Here is a 22,452-nt window from a genome sequence, read left to right as displayed (position 1 = left end):
AAGTCATCTTCCCCAAGGGGCAAAAATCTGAAAAAGTATGTCTGATTCTTTCTTTTTTTTTTTTTTTTTTTAAACAAAATAAGCCGTACTTCCTGTGTTTTTATTTAGACTTTTTCATTTGTTTAGAGGGGACTGAAAAAAGCAGATAAGCCATGTGAACAAAGTTCTAGCTGATGTAGAGGAACTACATTGAACAGAAAGTACCGTGGCGTGGTGTAACTTTCCTGAAACGTCACTACGCCAGTCTCATGCCCAGAGGACAAACAGATATGTGTCATCTTATGCTGCTTCGTAGAAATGCTTAGTTTCAGCTGAAACTAGAGCAAAGTTAGCAACTTCTTGAGGTAGCAGTGACCTATATCTATATTTTTGTAAATCTTCAGGACCGAATTTGCAGTAATCTGACATACACGCGTGATTTAAAAGAAAAAAACAAAAACTTTGCGCGTTAATCTTTGATTTCTGAATGCGGGTCAGTGATGCGCTGGAAGTAATGCTCGTTAAAAGACTGACGGCATGCTGTGTCTTTAACGAGCCAGAAGATACTCCAGCGGGGGGGTGGCTCTATACCAGTGAGGGTGAAGCGCTGCCGCAGATCGGCCAGGGATGAGATAAGCGCTCCGATCCCTATAGTTCGGAAATATTCTGCGCTAACGGAGTCGCGACATCAGCTGGACGCGAAGCGACATCTATCAATGCAAGACGCCGAGATATAATAAATGGAACGAGGGCAAGGTTTTGCATTTGGAATTCACATGTCATCGGGGAAGACGATATACTGGAAATAATGGGGAATACTACACCGAAACCACTTATAGGTACGTTCTAACGTGCCGCTCAGACAGCCGACATAATAATATGTGCATGATCTATATGTGCAAATCGGTGTTTATTTCTGTAGTGCATGATTAATTTTGATAAAGGTGGATAGTCCTTTTTTATGACTTAAACCTTTTCATTAAATCCCCGGTCGTTGCCGCTTTGCGTGGGAGCTGTAAACCACGGCAGTCGAATTTCCGATGGCTTGTCCTAGTTTTAAATACAGATTTTCGTTGCTGTTTATTAATTTATGTTTAAACTTTAAATAACCTTAAGGTAGCCTTGGTCTCGTTCGGATAGTTCAGCATTTGCATGGGGGGGAATCTAATTTGTTTAAGGTAGGCTACCTGTTTCACGCGTTTTTAATCATACGAATAATGTTTAGGCTATTTTATAGTATATTCGCAGGACGCGTTTCGCGATTTACGCCAGACATGAAATCTAACGAGAATCAGGTACGAATTATTTTGTTAGTGTGATTAATATGAGATTCAGCAATAAATACCTCAATAAGGTATTTATATCTATGTTGGTTTTGGAATATTTTATTAGTCTTCTAATTATTCAAGTTGGGTTTCTAAGTTAATTTTAGTCCCGGAGTATGATTTAATTCAGTAGCATATATAAAGACATTGCTACGTTATTACGTATTTATTCTAAAGAATTTTGATGCTCGTATATTAAGTACTGCGTATTTATTCTATGTGACTGTTATATGCCTTATGAAATAGGGTCCTGTAGTCCCCTGCACCTCTGCTTGGACTCGAATGCTGTTCCTGCTCTTTGTATTTAGAGTCTTCATGTTCTGCCAGTGGCATGTGGGTTTCCTCTGGTTACTCCTGCAGTTAGGTTAATTGGCCCCCCAGTACTGAGAGTTTGGGCCCTGCAGCTGGCTGCAGTCCCATTCAGGCTGCACCCCTGTCTTGTGGACTCTGCTCGTTATGCCGACCTCCAGAGCCCTGCAACCTTGTCCAGGATAAGCAGTCTGAATGAACGGGGACGTAGTAATTCACGTAGTAATTCACATTGAAATCAGTGAATGTTTTTGAGAGGATTAGACTCTAGGCTTGTTGTCTGTCTTTTCAGTATATATACATACAGTATATACATGTAATATTTACACTTAGAGTTAATGAAAGAAACCTGAAATATATCTATATGGTCATCACATATAAGTCTGTAAGCCAGTTTAGTAGGTATTGAATATTTCCCTGGAATATTGATTATTGTATGTTTATTAAAGACTCTTCTGCATATTCTAGAATTGTAGGCCAAACTTAATGCTATTGTACAATAATAGTTGCTATTGTGGTAATGGAAATTTTTATCATTTTTTAGAGCGATATGTGAAATGACTAGTTTTTCCTTTTGTCCACAGCCAAGTGTTATAAGGTAACAAGGAATCAAGCAGAGATTTGCTGTCAGAGAAACCGAGTTTCTGTCAGTCATGGTCTCATTATATTTGCAAATAGCTTTCATATTGCTATGTTTATCAATAGTAAAATCATACAAATTATGAAAGGAACTCATCAAGGGTTCTGCAATACAGAAGATATAACACTCGCAAGCCCGATTCCATGTAGGGTCAGAAATATCGAACGTGAACTTGGGCTCCGTTCCTAGACCAAACTTCTGTTTTCCTCACAAACTCTCATGAACTCCCATAGGATGCCTTAGAATAACTTTTTGGGGGGCTTCAGCATTCCTGCTTGGCTTGTCTTGGAAAAATAAGGCAGCCAAATGAAGGTATTAAGCGAAGACAAAGGAAGATTGGTGATGTCTTGCTATTCTGGCCAGAATCCAGATGTAGCCATGCTGTAGGTGGATGGCACAATGAAGAACATTTTTTTCAGTCTCATCATCGTAAGGGAGTTGACCTAATAAATGCAGTACCCTCTTTCTACCTCAAGTTTTGCTTTTGAGTGCTAACAAGCCTGTTTTGGGAATCATTAGATCATATTTAGCATGCAGCAAACAGTGTGAATTACCTTTAAACTTTCCATGTGAAGATCCCTGACTGCTCCAATTAAAGGAGAATTTCCTCTAATTTGATAATTGTGTTAGTTTCTTTGACGCGTTTACTGTACCTCCACATCAAATAGGCCAGATTTAGTTTTCATAAATGGATGGTGTTCGGGTGATATTTTCAGGATGCTCTTTATGTTCATTTTCACTATGCATTTTCTGTTCTCTTTCTATGCATGTAATTTATCCATGCAAGACACCTGTTGATGAGCAATGCATATTTAGCTGTGCTGTCTCTGTTCTAATGCCATTAATACCCGTCCATTTCTTCAGTGAGCAAAAAAAAGTCATCCATTCTCTGCTACCTCCATTTCTATTGCTGTGAAACAGTTGGTTCAGTTTGTGCCAAATTAATCCCACACCTGTTTGTAAGTAAGCATTTGTTAGGTTAGGTGGTTGTGACACTGGGAGGTGGAACCAATTATCAGACACTTTTTTCTGTCCTCAGTTCTGTGCCTGACATTGATAATCAAGCCACCACACAGCATATAAATTACAGTATATGAATAAGTATATTATAGTCATATTTCATTGCACTGTAATTAATGTAAATAATTTCTGCAAATGGTTTCTTTCAGTTACGTGTCAGAAGACAGCAAATCCACCAGATTTTTATTCAATTTCTTATAAATGCCTGGGTTGCTTCAAAGCAGCAGATGCTGCTATTGGTGCAGCCATTTAGATTCTCCTTTTGCCTGAATTCTTCAGTGGCACATAAGTACAAAGCTCTGCTCAAACGTACTATAATACAAATCTGATGCTTGGAGGGATCTCCTGTATCACACATCATGGCATCACACCAGCTGAAAAGGTCCCACAATGATGACCCCAGCTATTATCACACAAGAGGACAGGCATGTCGACTATTACACATTAAATCTTTCTTTCTAGAATTAACAGTGTCAATTAGTGCAGTGGCCTGAGACCAGATCTGGGACACATTTAAGCCTTGGAGATAAAGCATATTTAATCTTATTACTTGTGTTGTAAAAATTAATTGGCCTCATTCTGGGGGGATTCTTTGCCTTACATAAGTCAGTATTATAATTTGTTTTTGATTCTTACAAATTGTGGGATTCCAGCTGTTAGGGTGTATTTGATTACCATCATGGCTTAGTTCACATGTGTTCTGATAACTGCCCATTGGCTAAAAGCCTCATTTTTATACTTAATTGAAACAAATTGTATGTGATGATGATACAAAAACAATTATGCTTGAAACCCTCAGTTTCATCCTGTTCTTGGCCATTTGTGTCGATTGACTCTTGAGCCATTTTCAAGCTTTAATTCTTTTCCGTTCTTGCAGTATTTGCAAACTGACAGTTCTGTTGTGTGTGTTATTCGTGTTTTAAGGGGAAATAATGCGCCATCTCAGAGAGGTGGCTGAGAATGATTAAAATCAGCATGGAGCAGATGCCTTCCTTCGAATCTCCCATTAGGTGGTTTGCTAAAGAGCTCAGAATTTGAATAGTTGTAATTTTGAGCAAGTATCTTGTCAACAATGTTACCAGGATTTTGCAACTATTTTTTTTTTTTGGAATATTAGATTGATATTTATAAATAAATGTCTATAGTGACTCTAAGATCTGTGTTTTCACAAGTAAAAAGAGTCTTCTTTTGGCTCTTTATGTGGGAAAATCCTGACATTTCCTTTTTGTCTAGGCTATTTCTGTTCAGGGTTGGAGTTCAGCGATATCAGCAAATTCAGGAGATACAACAAAATGAAACTGCAATTAATGCATGAAATAGCCCTGGATGTGATTATGGCTGTTTTGGTGTCAAGCTTAAAACAGATGGTAGTTTTGTGTGGTTTTTTGTTTGTTGCCATCACATCATTGCCTTCTAACCCTAAAAAACTACATTCTGAGCCACAGTTTCTGTAACCGGCAATGTTGTTCAAGAATATTGTTACGCTCCAAGGTTATGGATATTGTTGACGATGATGAACATAAAATGATCACTTACAAGCGTATATCTATGCATTCTAAAGCAGTAACTTTCATTACGCTAAAGTACTACACGTTGGAGGGATATAATTTACTAAATTCAAGTTTGACAGGCCGTTTCACAAATAAGCTTCCAAAGGTGTTTGGTTGATCAGGAAACCATTGCTAGGTTTCCAGTGCACTGTCTTACACTTTCCTTTGGAGATGTTCCACACCCTTAGAGTAAAGATGCACTCTCAGTTTCTTGTCCAGGAAAAAATTCTGTCAGCTTCTTCCTTGTGACTTCCTCGGAGGACTGAGAAAGGGAGAACTCTCTGGGCGGAGTTTGAAATGGGTTTCGAAAGCATTCGTCAAACTCGTAGTCAATGATATATATACTGTTTGACAGCACCGTCAAATTTTTAAGCTTGACAAAACGTCCTGTCGTAGGCTCTGCACGTCGTCCGCAAAGTGCAGTTATAACATTTGCTGAGAGGCAGCATTTTCACGCCTTCTGTCGCAGCTCGGATCCTCAACACTTTTTAGCTCTTACCTTGCACCTCATTGCGTTGTTGATTCACCGCTTTCACAAAAAAATATACTTTTATAGCATATTTTATTTACACCCTTTCACACGTACAATACAGCGGATTGCTTTGGAAGGTTCTCTCAGTCTACAGATAAGGGTTTTATAATGTAAAAAGTTACTGGAAGCCAGAACTGACCCCCAAACTAATCCAAGTTGAAATAGCAGGTGAAACTGAGATAGTTGTGCTTGCTGCCATTACAGCATAGCAAATTGTGTGTTTTCTACATTGAAAATGCCATGTAGACTTTGTCTAGCGCTCATTGATTTATAATGAAATCAGTCTGTGACCTACATACTGATCTGAACGTTTCGCCAGCATTGTTTACACAGGATAAACGAATCCATTTATTAGTCTGCAATGCTTGGGCAAATTAATGATATCACATGGAGACACAATCTGAGAAATGTTTAGGTTAGTATGCTGTCTGAAAATGTCAGCTAAGATTAAAATTAACTTTACTGATCGCAGCGTGATTATCCTGTATAGCCTTGCATTGTTCCTGAGTCACACCTACTAATGACCTTATTGATATATATGTATTTGATACAGTTTCCATTAGGTAAGGAAGGTTCTGATTTCAGTTGAATGGCTAATATGAAAAGCAGGGGGAAAGGTGTTCTGTTGAGGTGACTAGGGAGGTGAACCCAAATGGATCAGATGGATTATTTGCAGACACATTTTTTATACACTGCCAGCTGTACATTCATGCCACCTGAATACTTTATGACTCAGCCGTTTAATTTGAGGAAAAACAATGGAAATTCTTGAACGTCCTAGAATTCAGCCCCATCCTGTCTGCAGCATCACCCGAGTCCGAATTCGAGCCGTGATTCTTCACACTCCGAATATGTTCAGCTTGTCTCCGGATTGAGTAGCTGAGCTTTTCTTCTGATACTAGTGTTGTGAGTGCAGATATCCATTGATCACAGGAAACCGCATCATTTTGAACATTAACTTACAGTAAGAACTGACAAATATTTGCTGTTGGCCGCATCAAAGATCAAAATCAAATGGATTTCGAAGCACAATAGGGCAGTATTTCCCAAACTGGTCCTCGGCGACCCGCAGACAGTCCATGTTTTTGCTCCCTCCTACTGTAGCTTTTTTGTACATTTTTGCTCCCTCTCAGCTCCCAGTAGGAGCAAAAACATGGACTGTCTGCGGGTCCCGAAGGATTAGATTAGGAAACACTGGGGCACGGTCTAGGGTCTTTATTGGCGCACTGGTGAAAGAGACAATGTGGGCACCAGATAGATCACTGCAGTGCCACATTGGCTGTCTTTGGCCAGGGGGTGCAGAGAGCTGGCCTGCGCTTCGTCAGCTGGGCCGGACAGCTGTACTTCTCTCCCTGTCGTCGCTGGGGGTCCGTAGGCCGGTGGGTGGGAGTGAGCGAGCGGCGTGAAGGAGTTTAGTGAGGCCTGCAGCACGTAGAGGGCCAGGAAGCAGCCGGCTTGGCAGCACACATCAGAGGGGGAGGGCACTGGTCCTCAGACCTGCTGGCTTGGCACAGTCGCTGCGTGTTGTGGGGGAGACCATCACTAATCAGAAAAATCACTCAACAAAAAACGTGAAACCTTTAATGATAAGTTGTATGGCAAAGATATATATCCGACACAGAGATAGTTATATTACAAAGTAAAAATCCTTTTAAATGCCATTGAGATTAAACACAGTAATTTGTTTTTAATTATTTATATATTTATAATATACCATTCCAGTCTACTTAATGGTAACAGAAATAAATCTAAATTTCTAAATTTTTTTATCATAAATTGTAATCAAACAAAAAAAAATCTGTATTTTCTTTACACTGTATTTTTTCTGTACTTTATTATTTCTTTTAATAATGATCACTTGGAGTTTGCTTCACAGGAAATCAATAGAGCTTTTTCACACCAACCAGAAGTGGGTCAGCGACATGAAAATTCATAGAAAATTGGATAGCAAACACATTTTTTTTTAAATCGTCTCATCTATGCCTCAGTTCGATATCTTTAACGTTGTGAATAATGTGGGATTGCGTTTTCCACCAAAAGCAATACATTTGCTGCATATGTTCTACTACAACACATACGTGACTGCGTGTCTCGCACTTTCCTGAACATGGCGAACACCTCGACTTTTACCTCCAGTTTCCAGGTTTGCGAAAGATTCCGGATGTTTCATTTGATGTGCTATTGCTATGCATTGATATTGAGCCACTTGTGCCACAAGCGTTGAATATGCTGACACACAATTTAATGGAATGTGATTAATGTTGATGGTGTTTATATTTGATGTGATAAATGACAAATAGGAATGGATGCAAAAGGTTTGCTACTGTTTACTCATATTAAAAGAGGCTAAATTAAAGCTCAGGATCTCAGGACTTTCATCCTGATAAACCCAAAAAAAAGTCAGTAAAAATACAAGAAGACCACCAGTTACAAAACAGTTATAAAAATAAAATCATAGTGCAGCCTTTATTTATTTATTTGTTTTTAAAAATTCAGCCAATAATCCATGGGGGCAAAGTATTGACTGCATGCATGCATGCTGTCCCTCTGGACACTAAAATCTGCTGCTCCATCTGCAATCCTAATGACTTGCACAAATTCTTAAAAAATAATCTGAATTTTAGGCCTAAAAATATGTTAAATACAATTTCGACAGGAATTAAACATTGATTGGGTTATGAAGTCAATGTTACTTTTATAGAGTTGTAAAACTTAAGTATCGCTTGAGATTTTTTTATTATTATTAATCGCAGTGTAACAAATCTACAGAACGAAATCGGCATGGAACCAATAATTACTAACCACTAACTGCAAACTATAGCCTGGCCAGAATTTTACCGGAGCACGCCCAGTTAGTGAGTGGCGGTGTGGAGTCTGGGGCAACCTAGTATCTCTTCTCATCAAAAAACAAAATTTAAAAAAAGCAAAGAGCTGAATGTTCACGTTGAGTGTGAATAAATGTATTTACTTTGCTAGTAATTTTGCGATTTTCCTTAATATCCTTCATACTTTTTTGCCAGTATGGACTTGAAATACGACTTGCATTCAGAATAGTCTTAAAAAGGTCTTAAATTCAACTTGTTGAAACCTGCCGAAAACCTGTTATAAATTGTAGATTCTTCAGAAATTAACCTAAGAAAGGTTGCTTTGTGTCTAATAGAAACTATGGTTTCTTAAGTCTACAATTGTTGTCACTGCGATTCAGGTAATGGAAGCAGCGCAACACGTCATCAGCTGCATACGACTGAAAGAAGGCACTAATGTGGACAAAGGACTATTGTGATTGAAATATTTATTGTATGAGAAACACAGGTGAGGTGAAAAACAAAACACAATTGATTTTTTTATTTATATAGGCTCGTTTTAGGCAGTTTGTAAACATCAGTTGGATCAAATGCATTTCTTTGTAAGCGTGGGTTCACTGTTAATTAAAGATAGGGGGGAAATCGATTCAGTTATGTATTGCAAATCGTTTGTGCAGAGATGTACTGTATTGTATCATGTATTGCCACGCTAACTCTGAAATCAATATTTTATTAATTTATAATTTATATACATATTTGGATTCGAGGTTGCGACATATTGCAGTTCCTCTATAATCCTACAGGTGGCGTGCTCTAAACTATTCTCACATTGACAGGCAGCACAGCATCCGGTGTAGTAGGAATATTTTTAACTTTGTTTAGCAATAATCGGAATGGAGGACGGCATAGCAGAGATTTGTGCTGCTCCTCCACAGTTTAAATCCAATGTATGGAGGAACTTTGGCTATCAAAATTTAAACGGTAAAGAGGAGTTGGACATGAGCCATGCTACATGCAAACTTTGTCCTGCAAAGTTAAGTATTGTGGGAATACGATGAACATACGGGCACATATTGCTAGACATCCTGAGACAGACAAGGCAGCGGCGAAGCATGTCAGCAGCAAATGTAGCTTTTTGTTAACTTCTAATTTTAAGTTAAAATTTATACTGTTGTATTTGAAGTTGTTTCGCATTGTTTAATTGCTGCCTTTGGAGTATGTTTCATGTACTCGCGTTCAATTCAGCTGTGCAGCTATTGAATAAAACTCTTTTTTTTTTTACATGGTTCAAGGTTTGAAAATTCTAAAAAAAGAAAAAAACGGAAAAATCGTAGAATCGAAACGGGATATTCATAGAATCACAATACTAACAAAATGGCAATACATATCATATCGGCGCCTAGGTATTGTGATAATATCGTATCGGGAGGTCACTGGTGATTCGTATCCCTTCTGTTAATAACATATTGTCTTCATTCGGATTCAGTGGTAGATGGCTATGTGAAATGATTAAAAAGTCATTTATATATATCAGCCGCATTCATTTATGAATGATCTTCATCTTATGATGATCTTTAGTAAAATTTGAATAATGTGAGAAATAGGAATTGGGTTAAAACCCATCTTTATGGTTTTGTGGGTTGAATTCTATTTGTACATCAGGTTAGCAATTTAAACAAGAAAAAAAATCAAGGCATCAAAAATATCAAGGCATTACTGAGTTTATAAGTTAATGAAGAAAGTAAATTTCTAAACATACTTCTGGATTGAATCATTCTCTATTAAACAGGAATAGACAGGACAGATATGTAGGTATATATCAGATATTATCTCTTTTTCACCAGTCTTATGAAGGCCTTTTTTTGTCTTACTCTTCTTGAGAAACAAAACTTTCTGTTCTCACGCCTAGATCAAACATCAGCCTCCTTCCCTTGACTAACTGACATGACTACAGGTGTGGGGGCTGAGGATTATGGGAAATGGAGCAGAGCCAAGTGCTCCACCACGGTGGGAGACGGCATGAACACGAAACCCTGCAAAGTGAAGTCGTCTGTACAAAGCCCTGAGGGATGTCTCTCTCGATTGTGCAGCGCAGTGCTTCCCAGTCCGGTCCTCCCAGCTCCTGGTGGAGCAAAAACATGGACTGTCTGTCGGTCTCCGAGGACCAGATTGAGAGTCAGCGGCCTACAGATTATCTTACATCACACAGTTAGGTGACAAACGTAAAATGCAGTAACCCCTTAGTTTTGACTTGTGACTTTGACTGATCTCAGTGATTGAGTGTCATATGACACAACCATTACTTGATTTTTCCCAACGTTAGTAGCTATTTTTATTCACCTGAGGCACCTGGGATGGAGCTGGGACACAGCAAAAACGTGAACTGTCTATGGGTTCCCGAGGACCGGATTGGGTAATTCAGCTGAATCAGAGTAAGAGGCGATGCATAGTACCGGCTCCGTCTCTTGGCTAAACAGAGAAAATTCTTTAAGATGCACAATTTCCCATCATTTATATTTTAGAAACTTACTGTCACATACGACCCTAGATAACCTGCTATGGTAGATGAATGGATTCATGAATGGATGGTTGTAACTATTATTAGCAGTCTAGTCAAACTGCAGGATAATTATGATATCATGCAGTAGTTTGAAATGTAATCCACTGTACCACCATTTCGTGGCTGTACAGTATATCTTATCTGAGAAAGCTAATTATCACTGAGATGGAGATTTGGAAATTCAGCCCAGTGTTACTGTGTTGTAATAATACCAGGTACAACGCCCCCCCCATGCCCCCCCAGCCCCCTCCTGAGCATGGGATGTCGTCATACACTCTGATGTATAAATCTCTTGTGGAGCTGAAGTTCTCTGATAGCTTTTGGCGACGAACCTGGTCTCAAGAGCCGGTTCAGCTGTCGTCCCCTCGGCCTGCTGCTCCTCGCTGGCTGGTGCAGCGTGCGGCACGGAGGAGCAGGATCTATATTTGGAAGACGGGGGAAGCCTCTTGTGCGGCCCATGGGCGGAGCGGTGTCAGGACGCACTGCAAACCCCTTCAGGCGTCTCGGCAATAGGAAGGAAGGGTTTGGCCATAAGGCACCGCCGTTGCGTAAAGTGCCACCCTGAGCCCTGCACTGCTGTCCCAGAACGTAAGACAAGCACGGCGATTAATTAGCTATCTATATCTTTATGGGGACTCCCCACTCATTTCTATGGCAATAACTCTAATCCCAATAGCCCCCACCCAGCCCTAACTTGGACCATGAGTAACCAAACAAAATACAAGGCTTTTGGCATTTTTGGTTTTTTGATTTCAGTCACAGATTTTTATTAAAAAAAAAATGTCCCCACAATGACGAAATAAGTTTTTATCACATTGTGGGGACGTTTGGTCCCCACAATGTAGTATATAAATAACCCACACACGCGCGCACACACACACACACACACATGAACAAACGTGGATTATTTAATATATACACGCCCAAACACATATATTACAAAAGACGGATTATAAGGGATGTTTAAATGAATATTAAACCAGTTCACTCCTGCTGCTAACTGTACTCTGTCCTCGGGGTTGAACAATAGTCTGATATGGCTTTTAATTTTAGTATAATTTCTTCATATAACATAATGTGGTGGAAAAAGATGCAAAAATAAAGATATGTGGAGAGTAACATTTTAAGTTGCCTTTAAAAGCTGTGTGCTTTTCTTCATCCACCCTTTTCTGCTTCATCTTATGTTCTTTTATTTTGATACATTGCTAAAAGGTTGTTATCATGTTATCAAAGGTATATTTAAAATCAAGAGGCTTGCTAGAGTAAAGTCAGCCTTGCTTTTGAAGTATCTCAATTTATTTACCACCGTTTTCTCTGTGTTCATTCGTTAGTCTCCAGGGTGTCTCAGGCCTTTAATCTATGGCCCAACTGTTTGTGGAAAAGATTACTCAAAGCATTACTTTCTAATTTTATTTTAAAAGCTTCCAGTTCTTCAAAGGCTTCCAAGTGTCACCTGCAGCAATGGAATTGGATAGTCTGATTAAAGAATGCAAGCTTAAGAAATGCTTTTTACGGTTATGATGTAACATGTACTACTTTGAACTGTAAAAACATTGGTTTAATGGATTCAGTGTTGCGGTGGAATTTTCAGTAAACTCTCAATTCTTTTAAAAAAGACGAGCAACTAAGTAACCAGCTGGGATTTATTTGTTGCTTAATAAGGCTACCTTTACATACCTGTGAAGTCAGAACCTTCAGATCTGCAAGATCTGTAAATATATCTCTCACCGACATGCATATGCTTTTCCCTGTTCTTTCAGTAACCTTTTCTTTCTTTTGTCTTGCAAACTAAGCACATTTGTTGGCAGAAAATGCACACTCTGCATCTTGGGCACTGCAGGTTCTAACACAAATAGTTAAACGTGGGCTGGTAATGCATCAAAAGTACCAGACCTGCCAGCAAACATTCTGCGTGGCATTCAATGCAGTAACACTGGCTGTTCTAGGTTGCCCATCTCTGCCTGGCTGTGCGTGGCTCCACCGGATAAGACCCATTGCCTGTGATCAGAAGATTGCCCATTCAGATGCCAGGGCTGACTGTGATTTCGTTGTGCGGCCCTTGAGCAAAGCTCTTAGCTCAAATTGCTAAGTCCAAGTGTTGCTTTGGGCAGAAGCGTCTACTTAATAAATAAACAGACCTTCCACAAAAAGTTTACCATACTTCCAACTGGTAACACAGATTTTCCTCAGTGCAATATATTCTAAATGTCCAAATTAGACATATTTTGAGTGGCGAATTGATTTTAAAAGGTGAAAAATAGAATTTTAAATGATTTTGGCAGATCTGTTTGTTTAAATAGATGGTTTTCTGCCAGTTTTGAAATTTGCACCATCCTGCTAAGATTTGCAGCAAAAGGGCTGATTATAGTTTACAGTACAATAATATAACAAATGGTAAATTAATGACAGACTGCTGAATGTGCTTGAATGGGGAGTTTGCCAGCCTCGCCTTGCTTGGTTTCTGTGGATATCTGTGACATGAAATGTCTGTACATTAATATAAATGCTCATTGGGCAGGGAACTCCTGCTTTTTGCATTTGAAGGGAAAGGAGAGTCGAGCTGGTGCATGTGTTTTAAGTGAGCTTCAGCATGGATATTGGCACGCTGACATTAAAGGAGAACATCCCCTCCATCCATCCATCCATCCATTGTCTCCCGCTTATCCGAGAGAACATCCCCACATCCGTTCTATTTCCTAATCTTCAATTCTCCATAAATTTTAGCTCCATGAAAAAAACATAAGCATATGAGATTCTTACTGGTATTGTAATGGTATTGTAAATCTCCTATCCATCTTAAAACACTCACAAACGTTAAATAAAGACTTTCGGTTGAGAGGCACAGAACACATAATTGTGTCATTTTGACAGGCATGTCTTTTCAAACACCTTTTCGTACGTCGCCATATACTTTTCCAGTGCATTCACACCTTGGCCCAAACGCTGAGTGCAAACAAACGTGCGGACTGAGAATCCACAAATCACAGATAGCTGAGCTGTTTCATAATGCTTTGGACTTAATGTGAGTTCAGAAAATTGCACTTGGGGAAAAACCGTGTGTTTTCATGCTGGCTGATCTGGATGTAGGGGGGGGGGGGGTTTGGAGCAGAACTCACCGGTAGTGTTGCAGTGCTACTCTCTGCTGTATTTCTACATGCAGCCATGTTCTTGTTCTAAAATGGCTTGAGTCTCGGACATATTGCAATAAATACAAGTGTGCAGACAGCAGGAGTGCGGCTGGAATTGTTCAGCAGGCCGTGTGGTCATGTTAGCTGCTGCCTTACCTGTCGTCCTGTCCGGCTTATCCAGCCCCCCCGGAGTGGCTGCAGCAAGGCAATAGCTGTTCTGTCAACTGATTTTAATGCTCCTGCAGAGAATGGTGTACCCCCCCTCCTCCCATCCCAGGTTTGCAAAAATATGAATCAGGAAAGATCAGACGTGCTCAGCCTTCACAGTTTACTCACAGTGGTCGACTAGGATATTTGAGTGATCAGAATGCAAGACACGGTTCAATTTGGGGTTGAAAATGGACCCATTCGTCTTCATAGTTCCCGAAATAAGCTATTCGGTGCTGATTTCTTAATTCCACTAACAGGAACCCAAAAGGACAATTGAGGTTCCAAAGCATGTTTATTGGCTACACTGCCCCATCGTTCATCTTTATCAAGCGATCTTCCATGGTCGACGGATGTTTTCAGGATTACAGGGAAGGTACACATGTCTGCCTTGTCAGATGTTGGCTTTCGTTGCTGTGCTTCTCTTTAGTGCGTAATTAAGGGTAATGTCTAATTTGGGAAATGTACTATGGTACATTGAGCTGAGTGATTCCCCTCGAAGATCTGAGCAGATTACTGAGTAATACTCAAGCAGAAACTCAGGCACAGTAAATCAGGGCCATAATCAAATGCGGGAACTTTATCCTCAAAGGACAGCTCTGTTTGACTAAGAACCACAGTAGCATTTTACACAATTAGCCGACCACAGCAACAGAGAGACTGGGGCCCTTTCCTTTATGGAGGCCGTGATGCGTCAGAGAATCTCTATCGGGCGATATTTTTGATCGGTAGTGCTGCTGTTGGGCATTGTTTTGAAATGGCTTTTTCAGTCCATTCATCTTCCAACCACTTTTCCTGGGCAGGGTTATGGGGGGGCATTCAGAACCTTTCCACGCAGCAAAGGACATATGCTGGGTTACATTTCAGCATAGTGCCCAGCGTAAGCAGGGCCTCACCCAGAGATGGATAGCGCCATTCGAACCCCCAGTGCTGCAGTGGTGAGGAAACGGTACGAGCCACCATGCCAACCCTGCAGTTGAGAGGAAATGGTACGACCCACTGAGCCACCGTGCCAACCTCTGTTTCTATCATTAATAATATTATGATCAGTCCTGGACACATTGTACATCTGGGAACTGTATCTTTTATAAATCAATCACCATGCAGCCTAAATTTGATTTTTCCCAATACTGTCAAACTAGCAAAAGCTGTCAACATTTACTGAGCCTCAACTGACAATACTTCTGGCAATAATTTATGTGTGTTTATTTATGTAAGCTACTATAGTGCACCATGATCAACCAGGGACATCAATAATCAGTAACACTTTACTTGAGGGGCCACTAGTAACTTAGTAACTCAGTCACTACTCAAGTACAAATCATGAACAAATATAGTAACTGCATGAAGTACGTGAACTGTTTTGACTGATCAGAATCAGAATCAGTTTTATTGGCCAATTTTGTTTACACATACCAGGAAATACTTAAACAGAACAGACACAGCAAAAAATGGGGCTACAAACAAACAGATACAGTAAGTACTGTATGATTAATGATGAACGAACATGAGATCAGTACATAACTACAAGTTTGTTTCTGATTAATTAATACATTAAGTAAGAGTCTACTGCTGCATTATTTGTGTTGCTACGGCCCGGCAAATATGGACTGTAGCAAGGACAAGAACTGCAAAACCGGCAATATTTATTAATGAAACACCCAGGCATTAATAAATGTTTTGTATCTATGGTCATTCCAACTAGGGGAACAAATTAGAAGGAAATTTGAAAGATTGTGCTGAAGGGGGGTGCTGCCGTAACAGTCTTCTTCAAGTGGAGATTCACCTGTTTCATACCTACAAATATTTTACCATGTACATCAATGTAAGTACCATGCATTTGTTGTTACAGAATGGCTTGGGATTTAAACACATTGCAATGAATGCTGCTTTTGAAATTACACTGAAAATTACTCTGATTTTGTAGTATGTTTTTGTTTACTATTACTGCCGCACAGTTTTTACCCATTTGACCCGTCTTATTACCACAAATAGTGCTATTTATCCAACCTTTGTCCAGAGGCCATTAAGGAAGCCCTATGTTTTTTTTATTTAAATGGAGGCACACATCTGATTGAAATGGGGAAAAAAACATTAGTAGTTTTTTTTATTGCAGCTCTTTTGAAGGAGCTGGTGTTACTACAGACATCTGGTGTGTATCAGACAGGAGAAAACCGCTCGCCACAGCTTCTAATGGTTATGAACTAGGCTTTCCAATACAATTCCTCACTGCTTACAAAACGTCCTTCGGCCTCATCCAGGAAATGCGTCTGCGTGAAGTCCACGCTTCCAAGCCGCGCTCGGGCCGTATCTGCAGCGAGACGGTAATCTTGGGAGATTGCTGGAAGCAGCGCCGGCAGAGCCGTCGTGCCGTGAAGGATGGTGCATATCCTGCCGACTTACTAAGATGGCTGGTCTGGCTGCGCTTGTTTCTGTTGCCGTTGGACCTGTACTTAAGCTGCAGTTTATGGCTCCCTACTGTTCGCCTCACAGTTTAATCCTGTTTTTCTGTGGTCATACAGCATCGTAGGAAATTGCTATCTGTGATAGTCACTCACTTGCAGCTCGCAGACAATATGTTCTGTTTCACAGCGAACTAAGTAACTGAAGGATTTTGTCATTTCTATAAATAAGCGCACATCCGCAAAGATTCTCTTGAAGCGTCTTATCAACCTTTGCGCAGCTTTTGTTGCCATTTTTCTCAGTCATTATTTAACCATTTCAGGCTGCAATTTGCACGTCTGCCTCTGAAACTCCAGTCTGATGAGTCTACATATGTATAAGCAGTCACATACATATAGCTGCAATGTGCATGTCGCTTTAGTGAATGTGAATGGTACATAGAGTACTGGGTAATCACAGTACTGGGTAATCACAGTGTTCTTAAAGGATAATTAAGTCAGTGCATTTCTCAGTGATTTGTAAATGTTCTGTTGATACCTTTCATATATAACATGTATATGATTATATGCCAACATTCTGCCAGTCGCATAAATATAAATGTCATGATGATGTACACACGACTGTACTGGCTAACAAGAAAGTATTACATGAATATGCATGTTACATACTGACTGCATATGTAGGTTATATTTTGTTCAGCTGAGGGGACTTTTGTTTTGCTTCATTTGCTCTTTGTACAATAATGCAGCCATGTGTGCTTAACTAGGCAACGAAAGTTAATTCCCTTGTTCAAGTGTACAACAGCGGAATCCCTCCTAAGACTCCGCCCACATCGTTTTATTCAACGATTCCTTGTTTCACAATGAAGGATGTATTTCTCCTGTCTGTCCTTGGCCACATACTCATCACTCAGCAGATCTTTCTGAAACACGACCGTAAGAAGCAGCATCCCTTGATCTTAAAGTAATTATTGCGGGGGAGGAGGGGTCGAGCCCGTGGTGGAGGACGAAAGTCTGAAAATTTGTGGGAAAGTCCGCTTTTACTGGGATTGCTGGGTAACAGGCTGGGGCTCTCGATGTTTGGGGCAGTGACAGTGCAGAATGATCTAATGCAGTTTCTGTGGGAAAGGAAGTCGCTATATAGCTATGAAACCCCCTTTGATAAATAACTGCAATCCACTGGGTATAACGTTTCTACAAATACAGGGGCACTGTGCTGACCTTCTGCGTCACATATTAAGAGCAACTGATGTAAGAAAGGCCATAAAACTGGTGCCAGCCTTGTTCACTGGCACAACATGCTTGTAGAATTGTTTACATTAAGTTAAACTGCTAATTCCGTACTCATATGTACACGCTGTGTACAACAGCACCGTTGTCAAGAATTTAAGGAATTTAGCTATCAGCAAAATAAATCATTCAGCCTGCCATTCTAGAATTGTGGACAATGCTGTTTCGAGTCTGAGATCGTGCAAGTCTGGATGCGCGTTAATTCGGAGTGTGACATCTAAGTAAAGAACATTAAGAACATTAACCCTCTGAAGGCCAATGAGCCGGCTAGCCATGGCTTCCACCTGGGCAAATGGACACACTTTTTATACAGACACCGGCAGATGGGACACGAACGAACGGAGTGTATCATCGATTACGACAGCAGGCTTGGAGGTAAAGGGCATCCCACAGGCCAGAGAGGACCAGCCACGACGCAGCAGAGAAGTGTTTTCTGTGTGCAGTCTGAAAGAAGACTATCATATGGAGAACAGGACATGTCAAGGGGAAGGGATGCTGACACACAGGATATAAAGCAAGTAAAGATGAAATAAATAAAGGCAAACCCGAGAACAGACAGTACTGCTTCCCGGAGGATCCGCAGTGCTGCTTGTTCTTGTCCCAGTGACCAGTTTGAGCTGGATCTGCACACTGCGCCCATTCAGGCCAGCGCGATTGGTTCTCCTGCTCTCCGGTCGCGCCTCCTAATTACTCAGCATCACTAATTAGATTTTTACACCGAATGATTACGGCTCATTGTTCCCCTGCATATAATGAATCACAAGACTGCCGTTATAAATAGAACATATTCTTAATTACTGATCGGCCACAGGATCTGGGCTGGAAAGAAGAGCGGAATTTGTGTGACCTTCCACGGCCTGAATGTGTCAGCTTAGGAAAGGGCAGGGAGAAGGGCTGGGGGGCCGGCCCCCCTTAACCGATAGAGGCCAAGGGAACAAACATGCAATGAGGCAAATGGTAAAACACAGTCCAGTTCCATGTAGTGAAAATCAGTATCCACTCTATATCAAAATATCAAAAGACCAGTGAATTTCTATAGACATCATTGGTGATTAGTAGCCAGTCATGGGAAAACAAGCTATTTAAAAATGGAAAACCAGTGAAAACTTAAATTGGTAACTATGGGAAATATTCCTTGTTCACTCTAAGGCATAGGAACTTCTAGAGCTGTTAATGTATAAATTGTGAGAAACTCACAATATCTGGACAGTAGTTTTGTGTCACCCTTGTATGGTACGTTACATATTTGCTTGACTGGCTACGGTATATAAGGAAGCCCTCAGAAGACATCGAATTATTGTTCCATGTTTGGAACCGATGCACTCATAATGTTTGCCTGACCTTCCCTACAATAGATGAGAATGACGCTTTATGAATCGATGCTTTGGGTTTGTGAGAATAACCCTAAAACAATTCTCACCCCTCACCTAGTGTTTGAGTCTTTTGAGATCTGTGAATTGATCCATGCCTGCTCCTTGTTGCTCCTAATCTTCAGTGTTTGTTTGATTGTAATGGCTCACACCTGTTCCTTATTACCCTTGTGTGTCCTACCCTTGCTTTGTTCCCTGTTGGTCACTGTGTTTGCTTCCTGCATGTTCTCTAATGTGGATAATCTTGTTGTAATTGTTTATAGGTGTTTTGCTTGTGTTCTCTCTTCTTGAGCCTGTAGATATCCTTGTGTTGCCTACCTGCCTTTGTTTTGGCCCAGCATGGTCCTTTTGTTCCATGTCTAGTCTGTTTAATGTCTAATAAAGTTCCCTGATTGATCCACATTGTGGATCATCCCTTCACCATGCCTGGCTATAACAGTTAGGTTCTTTATTCTTACTAGTATTCCCTATTGTATCCTAGTCTGATTTCTAAATTAACTGTTTTCCATCACATCCATTTAAGCCTTGCTGGCTTCAGAGGTACCCAGCACCACTAAATGCTGCTGGAGGATCATCTGTGATCATCTCAGCTTCTTCATTCTCGATCTCCGTGACCGGGTCAGACACTGGGTGCATGGCTTTAACATTTAATCATGGGCACTTTAGCAGCTTGTTGCCTCTAAGTTTATGTGGATGGAGATAGATGTGGATTTGCACCATAAATAATAAGAAAGAAAATGGGAGGTGAGTCAGCCAGTTCCCAGCCATTATTATGGTTCACAACATTCCTTACTAGAATACTATTCCCAAGGCGCATAATCTTTGAACTTCCTCAATGTAAGGACATTCATTTCATTTGATCAGGCTGAGTTGACTTTTCAAGAAATATTGTTACAATCTCAGTTTCCATCATGTTTGAACATCTGGCAGAGAAAGTCAAAGAACAAGACCATTAGTCATCACCTTATCTTCTCATCAGTCTACAGAGTGCTATCCACATGGTTCCAGAAAATAAGACCGCCAGTGTAAAGCAAATGTAAAATTTGGCTTTCTTATATAATAAATAACTGTAATCAAATCCCTATTGTCTATGAAATGGTCGTCGTGTCATATTAACCACTGTGAGCGAACGCGAGGAAGCAGCCCATGGTGTAATCCTATGGGATGAGTCACACTGAACCGCCGTGCTGAAGGGGGCATGTTGCTGATGAGGTGATCAGTGACTCGATCCTGTTCCCACCACAATCCACAAAGCGTTTGTTTTCATTTTTATTCCTTTGTGGTGTTGAAAAAGACTGCCGTGTGTAACTTTATGAGCATTGATCGGTCTGCTTAATAGAAGGGTAAAAAAATGGCTTATAAATTATTTTTATTTTTTCTTAAGTGTTGAAAAATTGCACTGAAGTGTATTTAGGTTTATCGGTATCACTGGAATTTTGAGTAATTCATATCCAGTCATCGTCCTGTGATTTCAAAACATTTCTTTTTGTTTATCGCGCTTAAACATATAACCAGGATGTGAAACAATAGTTTTTATAGTATTTAATCATCAGTTGTGTGTAAAGTCTGCTTTGATGGCTGTCATGCACTCTGACATCGCTCTAAGTTATGTCTTTATAGTCATTGTCCAATTGAATTGAATGCCCATAAGCCTGATGGTCATTGTTGATAAAAGCGATTTGTCCCACAGATGCTAACCTGCAGTACCGTCCAGTGGCCAGCAGGCATTACTACACGCTACCCGCCAACAGCATCGAGCGCCGGGTGTTACCGCCGCCGCTCAGCTTCAGCATCGAGCCGCCCCGCTTCCACCCGCACGCCAAGGGCAAGAACATCCGGCTGGACTCGCAGCTGCGGCGGGCAGCACGCAAGAGCAGCTTCTGCAATGGTGTCACCTTCAGCCAGCGGCCGGTGCGGCTCTACGAGAAGGTGCGTCTGCGTCTGTCCGGCGTGCACAGCGGCTGGAGCGGCGCGCTGCGCTTCGGCTTCACCAGCCTGGACCCCGGCGAGCTGGCTGCCGCCGACATCCCCAAGTACGCCTGCCCGGACCTGGTGACGCGGCCCGGCTACTGGGCCAAGGCGCTGCCCGAGAGGCTGGCGCTCAGGGACAACGTGTTGGCCTTCTGGGCCGACCGGCACGGCAGGGTCTTCTACAGCATCAACGAGGGCGAGCCGGTGCTCTTCCACTGCGGCCTGAACGTCGGCTCCCCCCTCTGGGCCATCATCGACATCTACGGCATCACGCAGGAGGTCACGCTGCTCGGTGAGTCGTCCGAATCCACCACGAAGTGACGGGCGGATTAATGCTGTGACCCAGGGCATTGGGGTCTGCAATATCGGCAGCACCCAAGTGGCCGTGCTAATGCCAGTTTAGGGCCCCCAGATAAGGTAATGCGTCCCACGTGAACCGTGTGGCTTTAAATCCCCCCCAGGGACATGAAGGGGTGATGACACCCAGGCAGGTTTTTAAAGGTTTTGAAGTTGAAGTACAAATCCAGACCAGGGTTTTGTTTGAACCAACCAGTTGAGTACTCTGTGACTCTTTATACTTAACTGGTTGGTTGAAACAAAGTCTTGGTCTGGATTTGTAATTCCTGGACCTGAACTTTCCAGCTGTGTTTGCGCGGCATTAATTGGGAGCTTGGACTTTATCGTTCAGGCTGCGGTAGCGGGCAGCTTATGGAATGTGTTACAACTCAGTCCAGAATAGCAGCTGAGGTCAGCATGGGGGTTAAGCAGATGGGGGGGAGGGGTCACTATCTCGTCCTCTCCGGGCTGTGGGTCTCAGGCCGGGGCTTCAAGAGGCCAGAGCCTAAGAATATGCAGTGATATTCCCACCTGGGAATCGGGGACGGGGCCTCTCTCGGCTCCGGCGCTTTGTTTTGCTCCGTCTGGCAGAAGGCCTGACCATGTTTGGTAAAGCCCGCGGCAGATCCCGCTGGCGCTGGCGGCGCGTTCAGACGGCGGGGGCCCCGCGGGGGCCCCGCAGGTCAGGGCGCTCGGCACGTTGCTGCCTTTTTAGCATGCGTTGTAAAGCTTCCCTTTGAAACAGATCGCAGAGGCAGGGATGACGGCGGGATTCTTACCTGCTAATTACATGTAAAGATACGCGGGTCATGAAGTTGACTAGAATCAATTGGGCACAAACCATTTTACCCTGAACCTTTTAAAATAATGACAGTGATGATGGTGACGATGATGAAGATCTTTATTAATCCTGTCTTTGTTGTGTGCTTTACCTGGTTCTGTCTTCATTATGTGAGAAGCTTCTGTTTTTCTCTTCTAATCTAATTCGGTTTTTGAGTAAATGCAGGCAGCGATGTGCAGCTTTTCCAG

At 41.5% G+C, this 22,452-nt stretch overlaps 1 protein-coding gene across 2 annotated transcripts in view; it reads left to right on the top strand.

Moving 5' to 3' along the window:
• The window catches only part of neurl1b (neuralized E3 ubiquitin protein ligase 1B), a 79,501-nt gene that overhangs the window by 48,057 nt on the left and 8,992 nt on the right, over positions 1–22,452 (top strand). The window contains exons 1-2 of one of the 2 annotated variants that reach the window (XM_023838806.2): positions 269–818; positions 20,807–21,379. In XM_023838806.2, coding sequence (XP_023694574.1) covers positions 788–818; positions 20,807–21,379 — 604 coding nt within the window. In that variant the 5' untranslated portion in view covers positions 269–787. Of the gene's footprint in view, positions 1–268; positions 819–20,806; positions 21,380–22,452 lie in introns of those variants that run through there. The other variant, XM_023838805.2, reaches the window with a different exon arrangement.

This window comes from Paramormyrops kingsleyae, chromosome 10 (assembly GCF_048594095.1).
Source record: "Paramormyrops kingsleyae isolate MSU_618 chromosome 10, PKINGS_0.4, whole genome shotgun sequence".
NCBI classification, from domain to species: domain Eukaryota; kingdom Metazoa; phylum Chordata; class Actinopteri; order Osteoglossiformes; family Mormyridae; genus Paramormyrops; species Paramormyrops kingsleyae.
Note: the sequence above shows the minus strand (reverse complement) of the source record. Positions and strands in the feature narration are given on the sequence as shown.